Genomic DNA, 14,799 nt, shown 5'->3' with positions numbered 1-14,799 from the left:
GAGCCATTCGTGGGCCATTCGTGGGCTTGGGGATGCGGAGTTAGTTAAAACCCCACCGGGACAAAGAACTTCTAGGCAAAGGTTGCTACAAAAGGCTACAAAAGGCAATTCGACTTGAGACCGCAGTAGCCTAAGAGTGGTGTCCATATGGTGTCCATATGGAGAGACCATGTTGGAAATATTGTTAGATTGTGGGGCACCATCTTGTAAAAGAGACATTGGCAAACCAGGGAACTTAGTGAAGGAGGTCCCCGCCATGCCAAGGGACCAGAAATCTTCAACTGTCTAGGAAACTAAACAATTTTAGGCCTGGAAAAGATCACAAGGAAATGAGAACTGGCTTTAAATATTTGAAGAATTATCAGGTGAAAAAGAGCTGGTGTGTTTGGTGTCCCTTTAGGAGGCTGAACAAGGGTCAAAGGATGAAGGGCAGTGGAATTTGGACTTAATAATTATGCCTTCCTTACCACTAGAGCCTTCGAGTGATGGATTGCTAGTTTGTGAAGGAATAAGCTTCCCATCCAAGCCTCCTTTAAATAGAAAAGATCCCATAGAAGCAGCTCTTGCTTTGGATGGGATGTTAGCTCTCTAAGCCTTTCAATTGTAATTTTTTTTGATTATATGTTTAAAAATTCCTTAAGCAATATGGAATTTTCAGTATTCAGCCAAATTTGAATTTTCATAAAACCTGATTGGATTTCCTCATTTGCTGATGAGAAGGTGAACTCGAACTTGAAGAAGTATTAGGCTTACCACAGACTGAGAGAATAGCTTACTTGGGCTCCTGGGAGCGTCGGGTCCAACCTGCCTGTGGGAAAGCTTTGTAACAGGGAGTGTGAGAAGTCAGCTCAGTTGACGAGACAGCTGCCAGCATATAGAGGACCTACGAAGTACGATGAAATTTTGCAAGCCGTGGAATAAGTACATTTTGCCAAGCAAAATAGGTACTTGATGGGAGCAGAACTGTCAGACGGTAGGACTGTTGGGACACACTGGAGTCAGGAGACATTCGAATCAGGGAAACCACTGAATGGGTGCAGTTTTAGGGCATTTACGTGAGGAGACTCATCCAAGGTGCTGTTGGGAAGATAAAGAGGAATGGATAGATGGACAACATTTTTAAAAAATAAGCAAAACTTTGTGAGAATTTGGATGTAGGGAAAGAAACAGGAAGGAGCTTCATGGAGCTTTGGGGTTAGTATCTAGAAACTACTTTATCCTGACTACATCTTCTTTCATGCCTTTCTCCTATCTTATAGGTGTTTTAGGAGTCATTTCAAAACTACTACCACTAAAGCCCCATGGTTTCTTATCCTTAATTCTATAATCGCATGAGAACCATGAATTCTGTGATATCTCTTTCATATACTCATTTGGTCACAAAAGCTGTCTGAACTGACCAGAAGGGTATTCACAGCCGTCACTTACCCCACTCGGTGATAATGTTCACCCAGCTCATCACAGAAATAGGAATGTATTTGACTAAATGCCAAAACAAATTCTACTTTTTGAAATACATTTGGCTTCAAGATTTCAGAAAAGATATGTGGTCTTGTAGAGTATTTCTTAGCTCTCTTCATTCCCAGTATGAAGAAACGGACTGTGTGTGGGAAATGGAGGTAAAAAAAACATGGTGAAGTGGAACAATTCAGCGAGTTGTGACCCTGGCCTCTAGTGGAGACTCCCGTTCCTACACGCTGCCAAAGGCCTGGTGCCTTCGTCTCCTCTCCGTGGCGAGTCCTGAACATGGGGGCATCAACTCTCCATCTCCCTCATCCCCTGCCCTTCTCTAGTCCAGTGCTGACCCCCTATCTCGGAAGACCTTGCTCTCTGGCCTGTAGGACTAGGGTTACCGTGGAAGTAGAATACTAATAGGCCTTGACGCCATCTTCTCATCAAAGGCTCTCTAGATGCAGGTGAGCCTCAGGGAAGTTCCAGTGTGTGGTATCTCACTCAGTGTGTGCCAGGCCCCACACAGGAAAAGTGGCAGCTCTGTCCCAGGTGTGTTGCCTGGGACCCTGAGAGGCCAGTGGAATGTCCCAGCGGAGTGTTCTGACAGATGCTTGGAAAAGCTTGGATCCGAGCCACCAGGCCCCTCCTCTCTCTTCTTTCAGCTTCCACCTGGGATGCCTGTCACCAGGTCCCTTTGAGCAGTGACTTGAGCCACCTGGTGGCAGAGATTCGAGCTTTGCGAGGGCAGCTGGAGCGAAGCATCCAGGTGAACAACTGTCTGCGACTGCAGCTGGAGCAGCAGCTGGATGGTGGGGGGAGCAAAGCCGGCCTCAGCCCCTCCTCCACCAACCAGGAGGACCCCGGAAACAAGCAACCGGTCTTCCAAGGTAGGAAGGAAGCCCGTAGCCAGTGAGGTGGTGGTCAGGATGCCTGTGGTGGAAGGGACTGTCTTCCCTCTTCCACGCTCCTTAGGGTCAGGGTGAAATCGGAGGCCTTTCAATCTACAGCCTCAGGTGAGAGGGTAAGATTTAGGGCCACAGCTGGCTGGGGCTCCAGATTCGGAGTCTGGACATATAGGTTGCTTGCCTTGGGCAAGGTGTTTGAAGTCTCAGGTACTAGAGCCTTACTTTCCTCGTCTTCAGGGTGAGGGTAGTAATCATACAGATGTCGTATGCTCACGTGGGGCATTAGGTGACATGATTTCCAAGTGTCTGACACGATAAGGATGTCTCAACAGTTAATAGCTGTGTTTGTTAACATCGATTCCTTGTATTTGTGGAGTGCTTTAAAATTTACCACGAATTTTCAAACAATTTTTCAAACTGTTTCATCTGAGGTAAGGGAGGTTTTATTCTCGGTATTTCAATGTGGGAAAACTTTGGCCTTGAGACATTAACCAGGACACTAAAGCTTGCGGCAGCTAAGACACCGACCCAGGATTCAAATAGATGTTTTGGTTTCCAGCCCCTGCCCCTCCCCCTCACTATGCTCTTGCTCTGTCTCCGTATCGCTGGCCTTCCAGATTCCCATTCCCTGATTTGAGGGGAGCTCAGCTGAGTGGAAACTGTTCCTGTCCTGGAGGAGGTGCTGGCTGTGGAAAGCAGGGGGGGAGGGAGGACAGCCTCATTTATTCCCGTTGGCTGTCATCCCCTTCCGTGCCCTCTTTGTCTGTCCTTCCAGATACTGCCTTGCCTGCTCTCTGCCTCTCTTCTCAAAGTCCTTCATCCAGCCCCCTTCACCTAGCTTCAGTCTGAATGTTAATACTGCCCCCCCATCTTGACACACTCATTTCAGCTTCCTCTTCTTTCTTTTCTTTTTTTAATTCACCATCTCCTCTCACCTCCAGGGCCCTATTTTCAATTGTATTTCAATAGGAGGCATTTCTGCTCAGGATTATCTAAAGCTGAGTTTCCCGTTCATGCCTGCTTTTCCTGGGGCATGTTAATCTTAGTTTTTCCCCCTGGTCCTGCTAGAGTGTCATTGATTAGACAATGACCTCACTTGTCAAATGATGTGAGGCTTCCAAGATCCAGTGTTGTGGCCATTAGGTAAGAGAGTATCACGTGGACTGCGGCCCATAGAAACTGCTCGACTGCAATAGGTGGATGCCAGGCTCCTCCTGGGCTGCCGTGATGCTTGTAGTGTTCACTTACGACTCCCTGCTCTGCCATCCTACCTGGCTTTCCCTTTTCACTGCGTCCCCACGACCCCAGATAGGACTCAGCCCCAGTAACTCCGCCACTGCTCCTGTTCCTCGCCCACCAGAGAGGCCTGAGCTGGAGAGCTGGTTCTAAGCCACCTTTGTCTGAGCGGGATTGTTCCTGTCTTCTCTGGTATTTTCCAATACCAGGCATTGGTACTGCTACCTGGTCTGCAGGAGGACCCTCCATGCCCTCTGTCTCTACTCTTCTCCTCCTACTACATTTTTTCCAGCACTAACTCATCAGAATGGTGATTGGAATGCTAGTTTAATTGTCCACAAGTCCATTCATCCTTTGATTCAGTATTTTTGACACATATACCCACATACGTGATGTGGAAATACTGGGGTTCAGAGCTGACGGCCAAGAAAGAATGTCTTGAGACATTTTCGGTGCGAAAAGGTGTTTTTATTACAGCACAGGGACAGGACCTATGGGCAGAGAGAACTACACTGGGGTGGTGAGGAGCCATTAATTACATGCTTTGGAGTTGGGGGAGGTACAGGCAAAGGGAAGTTTCCAAAAGGACTTTAATATGCTAAAGAAGACTCATGGGATCCTGGAAGCCTGGCTGTTGTCAAGCTAAGACTGTTTTTCCCTCTAGTAGGTCATTAAGACAGTTGGGAGTTCCTGAAGTAATGTCTTACTCTGCCTGCCTCAAGTATTTGTCAATGGGTTGTAGGTTATAAGGAAATTTAACTTTATCTACATTTCCTTTTGCCTTTGTTCTCCACCTCATGGTATGCATATTTATATTTAGTTACAAGGCATTGTATTAGAAATTGCACACATAATTATATTCAAAATGCAGGTTAGAAAAATGCACCTAATAATTTTTCAAACCAAAATCGCTTCTCATGAAACACGCTTCCGTTAAAGGAACATGTGTTTGTTCCAAACTACGGGATGTGCTTGCTGTTGCTCACAATCATGGTCTGGGAGTGATGATTGGGTAAGAGACAAACCAGCTGCCTTAGATCTCTGCTGGTGAACACTAAGCTGTGCATGGGCTTGGTGAACAGTGTGTGTTCCAGGGTTGCTGAAAATTGTTCTTGTCTTTATGCCCTAGACTCCATTGCTTCCCCTCCAGTCCGAGATGTTGGCATGAATTCTCCAGCGCTCGTGTTCCCTAGCCTTGCTCCTGCTGCTCCTGGCTCAGAGACCGCTACTTTCAATAGGACAAATGGTAAATATGGCAACTGTATGATTCAGGGACTGATGATGAAAAATTACCAATGCAAGTAACCTTTTGTTACTAATGGACACATTATCTGATTGTAGACATTTTTCTCCCTGGGTCCCAAGGTCTTTAGCCCTACTCATTGCACCTTCTGTGGCCACCTTTCTTGCCATTATTCTTCCTCCTGTGGTTTTCCTATTGCTCTGTTGTGGTTCATTGCGCAGTGATCTCTCCCTCCTTGGAAGTGCTCTCTGTGTCCAGCTTAATTAATTTCTTTCTGTGTCTTCTTAACCGGAAATTAAAAATTTTTTATTAAAATAATATTTGTCCTGGATATTTCATTTGTCAGTAAGGATAAAATTTGCCTCCTGGCAATTTTGTCATTATGAGATGATGTAAGAAAGATTATAAAAACATAGAACCCAGCAATCTATGGACTTCACACCTTGCTCGTACTTTCCCAGAGTGCCTTTCCTGTTCCTGGCCTCTTTCACTATTTGATGTCTATTTTAGAATGAAGTGGACTGAGGGTATGCTTATCACTGTGGATTCTACGTTGTTCTGGTTTTGTTTTTCAGAGCTGGATTTGGTTGCTTCTCCAGTAATGAAGAACCCTCCCAAGCTGGAGGGCGAAGCTACTGATGGCTCCTTTGCCAATAAGCATGGCCGCCATGTCATTGGCCACATTGATGACTATAGTGCCCTAAGACAGCAGATACGGGAGGGCAAACTGCTGATCAAAAAGATAGCAGCTCTTGTGAGATCAGCCTGCACCTTCTCTGGCCTTGAAACTCAGGGCACAGAGGTAATCACGCCGTAGGTCTTAGGGGCTCCTTTTCCTTGTGCCCTTTCTCCTTCTGACTGTAGCTTCTTCTCCCACCAGCCATCTCCCACAGCTGAGGCTACATCTGCTTACGCCCAGCCAGGCCCTTCTTCTCCATCTCCTCTTTTCTCTGTCCACTCTGCTCTAACTGTTATTTGCTCTCAGAAACACAGAAAAGCCCGAGGAGCATTGTCATCCTCATATGTAGAGCATTTGCTGAGTATTGGCCTATGTGTCATGCTCTTCTGAGCACCCTTTGGTCACTTATTACCTGGTCCTGTCACCCCGGCACATGGTCCTCAATGGGCAGAGTAAAATCACTTAATCATGTGGCTGGAAATTCAAGATTTGCATCCAGATGAACCCCATGTTTTGGAAGGGGTGAGAAGCCTGGCAGCCATGGGATTTCTCTGTGCAGACTGAGCAGGGGAGGCGAGTGGACAGCATGCCTTCTCAGAGTACTTCCCCACTCGGAGAACAGCTACCAGCTGCTGTGCTGAGCCACTGGAGATGCATGGACATGCAGGGACAGCCCTGTCCCCAAAAGCCCCCACCCCAGAGAGCAGCCCACACATCCAAGGAAATAAAGGCAACAGGGGTCTGGGCTTAGTACCAGAAGCCATCCTCTGAGTTGTGAGTGCACAGACACAGAACGGGTCATTGTGCCAGGCCAGGAAAGTCCCAGGGTCCTTAGAGGAACCACTAGGGGAGATGCAAGCTCTGAATGGTGGAGGAGAGCGTTCCAGGTAAAGGGAATGGCTTCTCAGTCCTTGGAGCTACAAATGGTTCAGCCCAGGTGAAGCAGAAAGTAGGATTTAGAGATTTGCATGGGGGTGCCAGTGCAAAAATCAGGGACCTTAGACTTGAGAGCATGGAGCAGGACTAGAAGCTTACAGAGAGTATGAGAGAAGCCAGAATCTAATGATTCTTGCAAGTTGGAGGTCACTGCTGAGGTGGAGATCCTGGGCTTCCAGGTTAAAAAAGGGTTTCACAGGGTCAAGCAGGCCCATGCCTGTGCCTCGCTCACCTAGGAAACCTGAGCCCTGTGCTGTGGGAGCAGGGAGTGGAGGTGGGAGAGAGTGATCTCTCAGCCTCGGTGGTGTCCAGGGCTATCTCCCCCTTCTCCCAGGTGCTGGGCAGTGAAGGCATCCATGAACTTGGGAGCAGTGCCCAGGCCCTGCAGCACACACTGGAGGAGTCGGCCTCCCTCCTCACCATGTTCTGGCGAGCAGCCCTGCCAAGCTCCCCGAGCCCTGCCCTGTCTAGCAACACGGTGAGTGGCAGCCTCCTTCACCGCTTCTGCCCCAAATGCCATTCTGCCTCCTCAGTCCCACAAGTCCTAAAGGTCAGGGGCCAGAGAGTTGAGTTGGGACAGAGGGGCCTCAGGGGACTGTTCCCAGAGGAAGACCTGTCATCCATGCTGGCGCCTGGCAGCTGGCAGTACAGCTCTGATGACATCCCTTCTCCCGCCCCTAGCAATGAGGGAAGGACAGAATATGGAGAGGGCAGACACATGAGAACCCTGGCCACCAGGAATGTTCAGGTTCTTTCACTTTCTGAACTTAGCTGAGCTGAAAAATTTAGGGACCTGTGAAAGTGTTAACATGTCCTTTCCCCCTGTGTCACCCCCACAGAATGTCACCATGAGATGACCAGCCTCCTTTAGCCACCCACTGCATCCCAACACACAGCTTCCCTCCACATCTTGGGGCCAGGCCTGGGAGAGTCAGCCTCCCCACCCACCAGGTGCTCTCAGATATGAGGCCTGAACTCTGGTTGGTGGGAGCCTGGACAGGAAGTTTTCTCAATCTGCCCTCCTCCCCCTCCACACCCCCACCCCCAGAATTCTAGGCCAGATTAAAGTCACTGACACCTTATGGGCCCAAACTATGCCAGTGCCAAGGGAGAGGGTGTTTTGCCATCTTGAAGTTGGTCCCAAGATTTACAAAATGGCAGACTGTCTCCCCAGGCATAACATTCCCAGCTAGAAGTCTGATCTGTGATGCCAGGGTGCTAGAACTGATGGGGCACTACATGTGAGCTCTTGTTCCACCGCTGGGAGTCCTGGTGCTGCCCTGGAGTCAGGTTCTCTTCCGCAACAGGAGTGGAGGCCTGTGTCCCTCTGCATGGGGGCTCCCAGGTTCTCCGTGTTCCGACTGAATGGCCTCATTCTAAGCTGGCCTCAGCTGGAGGGTTTTAGAGGCTTTCATGGAGGGACTCCAGTCCAGAAATAGTGCAGAAGATTGTAGAATCCCACTTGTGACTTTCAAGAGCCACAAAGCATGGGGTTCTTTAGGCCTTCTGACCTTTGACAGAGAGCCTGTTTCCCTTCCCCAGGGACAGTCCATGAGAAGGGAACTTCTGGAACTGAGAACCAAACTGTCCAAACAGGAGAGTCTCCTTCAGAGCACAGTGGAGCGTCTGAAGACTGCCAACCAGCAGAAGGAGAGCATGGAGCAGTTCATCTTCGGCCAGTGTGGGTGCCCCCCAGCCAGGGGATGGGAGAGGAAATTGGGGAAGGGGGAGACTTCCAGACTGCCCACTTGTGCTGCAGATGGATGGTGACCCGACAGACTGGGGGTGGGGGGTGCACACTGTTGTCATGTCCCCAAGCCTCCTGTGCCCTGAGTAATTGTGGATGCAGAGGGAGGGGCGCATGGGGGCAGCAGGAGACCCTGAGCTGAGCGGCCAATAAGACACACTTTAGAACACACCAGGCAAGTATGGGCCCAGCTGGTCACTGCTGCCTGTTGGGCTGTTTTATTGTTTCAGTGACCAGGACACATGATGTTTTGAAGAAGGCAAGGACTAATTTGGAGGTAAGGAGACCACTGCATCCGCCAGATCCAGAGACCGCAGCCCAAATCCATCCCCACCTGTCTTCAGAGTCTGCGATGATTGCTGACCCACTCTGACCTTCCAGGAGAAGATTTCCGGTCCACTCCTAAGACTCGGGTCCTCATTAAGTGTCCTTCTGCTTTGCTCTCCATCCCCTCTCCATCCCAGTCCCTCCCCTGCCATCTCATCTCCCTGTACATCGTCACCCTCTTCTCTCCTCACCCCACTTCTTCCCTTCTTTAGGCCAAGTCAGGAGTCCGAGGAAAGCAAGTGAGTAGATTTCCAAGATCAGAGGACATGGGGAGTCCGCCTCTGACTTACCTTCCAGGAAAGGGTCTCTCTGGCCAGCTCTAGTGTCTCCTGTAGCACTTTTCAGTTCAGGAAAAAATAAACCCGAGATGCAATCTAGTTGGTTGATTCTACTGCACACTCAGAGAAGAGCAATTCAATTTTCACACATCTTTCTCCAAAGAAAACCACTGGGTCTTCTTGACCTAAAGGAGAATTTGTTAATAAATAAAAATGAAACTTGAAGGGAAACATTTTATCTGTATGGCAGGTGTTCTGTACGTTTACGCATAATACTAACACATTCCCTAGCAGTAAGCTGAAGTGTAGCAAATAGCTTGTAAATCAGAAACTAAACCTTTCGGGCCACCTGGATGGCTCAGGCAGTTGAGCATCTGACTTCATCTTGGCTCAGGTCTTGATCTCGTGGTTGTGGGTTCAAGCCCTGTGTTGGGCTTCATGCTGGGCATGGAGATTTCTTTCAAAAGAATAAAGAAAGAAACCAAACCTTTCACTTGGATTTTAAAGCTCTGCCCTAAGCAGTTGGGCCTATTCCTAGGAATGTTCCTCATGTAACCTGAGAGCATGTTGATCCCACAGTGTGAAAACGGGTCAGGCCATGGCTTCACCCTCCCTTTTTTTGTGTGTGTGTGTGTGTGTGGGGGGCTAATTCCCTTTTGTTCTTCTCTGATGATTCCTTTCTTTCCTGAGCCTCTTTAGAAGAACACTTACAAGATGGCCTCTGTAAAGCCTTATTCCTGTCCCAGCAAAGGTAACCCAACAGCCCCACACACCCACTGGCTTCCCTGTGTTTGGAAGTTTCCTCTGCACTTCCCAGAGACCAATGGAAAGGGCCTGAGGCCTGGGTTCTAATCCCAGGCTTGTCACTAACCGGCCCTGTGGCTGACCCCTCAGGGACGACGAGCCCACCACCCCTCATCTGAAAGAGGTGGCACTAGACACAGGGAGTCTCTGAGCTCCCTGCTGACTGGGCCCCTCCCTCTCCGCATTAAGTAAGGGGGACATGAACTTAACAGGGGACTTCCCTGTACAATGTCCTCTCCTTCCTGCAACAGGCTGCTTCTACTTGGGCATGTTTCATACCAAGCGCTTCGGTTTCTGGGAGGTCACAGAAGCCATCATTTTGCTCTGAGTGAACTGGGGAGTGACCTGGCCCTGAAGAGGGCATGTGGGATGCGGGCACCTCATGAGCAGTGGCTCTGAGCAGGGCTGTCACCCGCCCGACGTAGTGGGGAACCTTCCTTCTCACCTGGTGGCACCAGTGGCTCCTCAGGACCGCACTCCTTCCCCTGGGCGCATCCTCCTGACAGGCTCTCCTTGAGCTCCTGGCTCTGCCACTGCCCACTGCTCACTGCAGCTCCGGGAGCCACCAGCAGGGCCTGACAGTAGCCTCTCACCTTGTTGCATTTTTGTCTCCAGGTGAAGTCCTTAAAGGCCCTGCCCTGCACCGCAGTCTTGTGACCCTTGCCTTCCACGAGCCACGCAAGAAGAGGAGCCACCAGAGGTCCTTCAAACAGCAGGAAGGCTGGGCCTGCCCCCCTTTTGTGCAGACCCCAATCTGTTCAGGAGACCTGGACCCCACTTCTCCACACCTGCCTGAGTGTCCAGGAGGAGTCAGAGGCCGGCCTGGTGGAGGAGGGCGAAGGGCAGACAGCCTCTCCTGTGGCTGAGGAAAAGCATCTGCCAGGGTCTGCTCAGCCCAGCCCTGAGCAAAACACGCAGGGTTTGTAGAGGAGCTCGTGACACTGCTTCTAAGCACCCCATTGGGCTGGGAACTGCCAATGGCCATTTCTCGCTCTAGTGCCTGTCCTCAGACGGCCAGCTCGGGGGACGCAGGACCCTGCTTCCTACAGATGGGACACCTGGTCGCCACACGGGAGCTCCTGGGCCCACTCTGAAGCCCACGAGTGACAGCAGTGGCCTGAGGGCCAGTGGGGCTCAGCCCGCACCACCCCCAGATCCACGCTTCGCCGGGGCCAGCTCAGCCAGGCCACCATCAGCCTGGGCATCAGTCTACACCGGGGCTCCTGAGTGCTTTGGATCCACGTGGTGAAAGCGGTGGCTTCCCACATGCCATCTCCTGCTCAGCCTAGCACCTCCTATTTCCACTCTTTTATGATCTCCAAAATGTGGCCACCTCAGTCTAAATATGCTGTCCCCTTGCATCACCCTAACTCCTCTCTGGGGAACTGGGGCTCATGGCCAAGCCAAGGCCAGTGAAAGTCCTGTGTAAGACAAGCCAGCAATCATTTTGAAGTGGCATCTCAGAGGCCCCCAGTTATGGGAAAGCCTAGTCTGTGCCCTGACAGTGTTTTGAGAAGGTGTGTACGTGTGTATAAATGTACGATAGATGTTTATATATGTTGCTATGGCGATATGTCGAGGGCAACATAACTGGTGGACAGGGTCTGTTAGAGAAAATGAAACACAGTCTCTGGTGGCTATGAAAGTAAAATGTGTATAAAGAAATAAAACATTTTTCCTCACCTGCTCTGTTTCTGATTTCGGCACCAGTCTCTAGGCTGAATGTGTAAGAGTAGGAAAGACACCCTGTCCCTCAGAAGGTCATAGTCTAATGCTTGAAGTCTAACTTTAAAAGAAGAACTTTTGCCTTTGTAAAAATCCCCAATTTCAAAATATAAGAGAGTGGTTCTTAGATTTGGAGAGCCTTAGAATCAGCAGTGGAGATCACAGAAGGCACTTCCTGGGTCCCAATCCCAAGAGATTTCCTTGGTGTGGGTGCCCAGAATCTGCATTTCTTACATAAATACCCACATGATTCTGATGCAGGTGGGCTGCAGACCACTCTGTAAAACTGTTGTGCTCTAACAGTCACCCAAAACTGTAAACACGGGTTTCTTTTTGGAGATTTTATTTATTTATCTGACACACACACACACAGAGAACAGAAGAAGGAGAGAGGCAGGCAGAGGGGGAAGGAGAAGCAGGCTCCAGCTCTGCAGGGAGCCTGATCCCAGGACCCTGGGACCATGACCTGAGCCTAAGACAGACACTTAATGAACTGAGCCACCCAGGCGTCCCCAGTTGTATTACTTTGATTGATAACCTTTCATTGAAAGTGTAGGGGGCTCCTGGGTGACTCAATCATTAAGCCTATGCCTTTGGCTCAGGTCATGATCCCGGGGTCCTGAGATCAAACCTGCATCAGGCTCCCTGCTCAGCGGGAAGCCTGGTTCTCCCTCTCCCACTCCCCTGTTTGCGTTGCCTCTCTCCCTGTCTCTCCCTCTGTCAAATCAATAAATAAAACCTTAAAAAAGAAAAAAGAAAGAGAAAGAAAGAAAGAAGAAGAAAGGAAGAAAAGAAAGAAAGAAAGAAAGGAAAAGAAAGAAAAAGAAAAAGTGTGTAAGTCCTTCCATAAATGTTGGCATAGAGATCTGCAAATATTCCCTGGGAAGTGGCCTTACTTGTGTCCTTTTGCCTTCCAAGAATTACTATTAAGCTATTAATTATTTCCTAGAAAGTGTTAAAACCGCAGCCAATAACAAACAAAACCCTCAAACTCTATCCTCACAACCATCACCACGACCACCAGTAACAAGAAGACCCAAGAAAAGACCCACCTGAGGGAGGGATGCCTCCTACTTTTCTAGTGGATGGAGTGACCCCGCATCTGCCCTCTCGCTCTGTTGTTCAGGAGTTTCCACGAAGGCCTTTGGCTGTCCATATAGAGGAACTCGCTGGCCCGATCAGCAGAATGGATGAAAGTCAGTAAACTATTAAGGCAAAGAAAGCAGGCACCTGGGTGGCTCAGTGGGTTAAGTGTCTGCCTTCAGCCCGTGGTCCTGATCCCAGGGTCCTGGGATCCAGCCCCACATTGGGCTCCTTTCTCAGCAGGGAGCCTCCTTCTCCCTCTGCCTCCTGCTCCAGCTCCTTGTGCTCTCTCTCTCTGTCAAATAAATAAATAAAATCTTTTTTTATTTATTTGACAGAGAGAGACAGCTAGTGAGAGAGGGAACACAGGCAGGGGGACTGGGAGAAGAAGAAGCAGGCTCCCAGAGGAGAAGCCTGATGTGGGGCTCTATCCCAGAACACTGGGATCACAGCCTGAGCCAATGGCAGACGCTTAACAACCGCGCCACCCAGGTGCCCCAATAAATAAAATCTTAAAAAAAAAAAAAAGAAAAGAAAGGAAGACAAGGAAACCAAGTGGGAGACCATGTTGCCCTGTGCTTATGCCAGCACCCCAGCAATTCCTCCTCCATCCCTGTGCCACCAGGGCTGGTGCTCACCGATGGGATAGTCAGTAATCAGTGGACAACACAGATAGTGTTTCTACAAAATTCATTTGAGGTACATAAGATTTAGGAAAGCAACAGCATATGACATCATATAAACCTCACTCTGCTCAGGATCCAGTCACAGCTCTCTTTTGGGGAAAAGCCCTAAAACTTGCATTTCACCCTTTGTGAAAGGTGGAATAGTGGGTCTGTGCCTTAAGAGACCTCATTGCTACAAAAATGGACCTTTGAGGGGAGAATCGTCCAATATTCACCTTTCTGTAAGGTCTATCCTACCCCTCCCTGTGAACAAAGCCCACTCTTAAAAATTAAAAATCTTTCTGGGTGACCACCAATGGCTTCCACTTTGCATCATTCACGTAAGAAGCCTGCTGAGCCCCCGCAGGGAACAGACTGTGAGTCCCACAGAAAAGAATGGAAAGAAAAAAGACGGCAGGTGACGGGGAGAACAAAAGCCAATGAAATGTAGATAAAAGTAAATGTCCTTGGCACCTGCAGCCCATGCGTACAAAGCCGAGACAGATGGAGCAGGACAGTCCTCCAGGAACTCACAAGTGCGCTACTGGTAATGCTTTGCTGGAGGTAAAAAGCAACCTCCGCTGGACAGTAGCCAGACCTCCAGGACCCTGGAAGTCTCCTTTAACACCTAGAAATCCCTTTGGAAACTTCCTTATCTCCACCCTCCGCCCCCGATGTACAGGATATGATCATTCGCTCCTTACAATCCCAGGGCAGCTCTTCTTGACCAGGGGTCCTGTCCCGGAGCTTCAGTAAAAACACCTTTTTGCCCCGGAGACGCCTCAAGAGTTCTTTGCTGACCGTTCACTCCTGGCCCACATCACATCAGCAAGTATCTAAGTGTAACACGTAAACACTAATTAAACTAACCCTTGACCTTTAGACCTAAGACAGACAACCTGCAGAATTTGTAGACAATTTATCGCCTCCCCAGATCTATTTACCGCTGAGCTGAAGGAGGTAGACGCTTACATTGGTTTTCTATTCCTGTGATACCAAGTCGCCAGAAACGTAGTGCCCTAAAGAGAACACATTTTTTATCTTCCAGTTCTGAGGGTGCAAAGTCCCAACAAGGATCTCACTGGACTAAAATCCAGATGCCCACAGGGCCACCTTCCCTTCTGGAGGCTCTAGGAGAGGGTGGAAATTGGTCAAGGGAAGCCTCATTAACATGCAGTCTGGAGGTTTTAGCAAGGGAGCTCCTCTGCCCTCCTTACCTCCACGGCATTGCAGCCCCAAGGGGAAGAGACTGATCTGACCTGACAGGGACTTGACATTGCACACAGATACACCCCTACTAACCCCGCCAGAGGAAGAAACGCTAGCCTTGTCCCCCAGGGAGACGCCAGCACACAGCACACTTGCAACTCACGGTTCACCCGGATGGACTTTTAGAACAGCCTTCCCAACTGACCCCTTTGCTCCAAAAAGAAGAGCTTACCTCCCCTTTGTTCTCTGAACTCAAATATGGTTTTGCCGCAGCTGGTTTGTCCCAGATCGCCTTTCCCTTTTATTCCCCACGAATCAACATGGTATCCATTCTTTAGGTTCACAAGACAGTGTGTGTCTGCCTGTTGCAGCTTTTAGAGGCCCCTCCTCCGTCCTCAGCCCCAGCCCCAGCCCCAGCAGGCAGGGTCCTCCTCACACAGCATCCTTCTGACCTCCTTCTCTGCCTCTTCCAGTGTTAAGGCCCCCTTGTCATTCCAGGATGCCCAGGTT

The 14,799-nt window shown here is 49.6% G+C and overlaps 1 protein-coding gene across 22 annotated transcripts in view; it reads left to right on the top strand.

Moving 5' to 3' along the window:
• The window catches only part of PDE4DIP (phosphodiesterase 4D interacting protein), a 201,798-nt gene extending 190,509 nt beyond the window's left edge, over positions 1-11,289 (top strand). For 11 of the 22 annotated variants that reach the window (XM_019792716.2, XM_019792719.2, XM_019792714.2 and 8 more), the window contains 9 exons: positions 2,115-2,339; positions 4,723-4,839; positions 5,412-5,638; positions 6,786-6,929; positions 7,994-8,132; positions 8,429-8,475; positions 8,738-8,764; positions 9,503-9,554; positions 10,223-11,289. In XM_019792716.2, coding sequence (XP_019648275.1) covers positions 2,115-2,339; positions 4,723-4,839; positions 5,412-5,638; positions 6,786-6,929; positions 7,994-8,132; positions 8,429-8,475; positions 8,738-8,764; positions 9,503-9,554; positions 10,223-10,473 — 1,229 coding nt within the window. In that variant the 3' untranslated portion in view covers positions 10,474-11,289. Of the gene's footprint in view, positions 1-2,114; positions 2,340-4,722; positions 4,840-5,411; positions 5,639-6,785; positions 6,930-7,993; positions 8,133-8,428; positions 8,476-8,737; positions 8,765-9,493; positions 9,555-10,222 lie in introns of those variants that run through there. The other 11 variants (XM_019792730.2, XM_019792731.2, XM_034643235.1 and 8 more) reach the window with 5 other exon arrangements.
• Positions 11,290-14,799: the final 3,510 nt, after the last annotated feature.

The sequence above is a fragment of the Ailuropoda melanoleuca genome, chromosome 14 (assembly GCF_002007445.2).
Source record: "Ailuropoda melanoleuca isolate Jingjing chromosome 14, ASM200744v2, whole genome shotgun sequence".
NCBI classification, from domain to species: Eukaryota; Metazoa; Chordata; class Mammalia; order Carnivora; family Ursidae; genus Ailuropoda; species Ailuropoda melanoleuca.
Note: the sequence above shows the minus strand (reverse complement) of the source record. Positions and strands in the feature narration are given on the sequence as shown.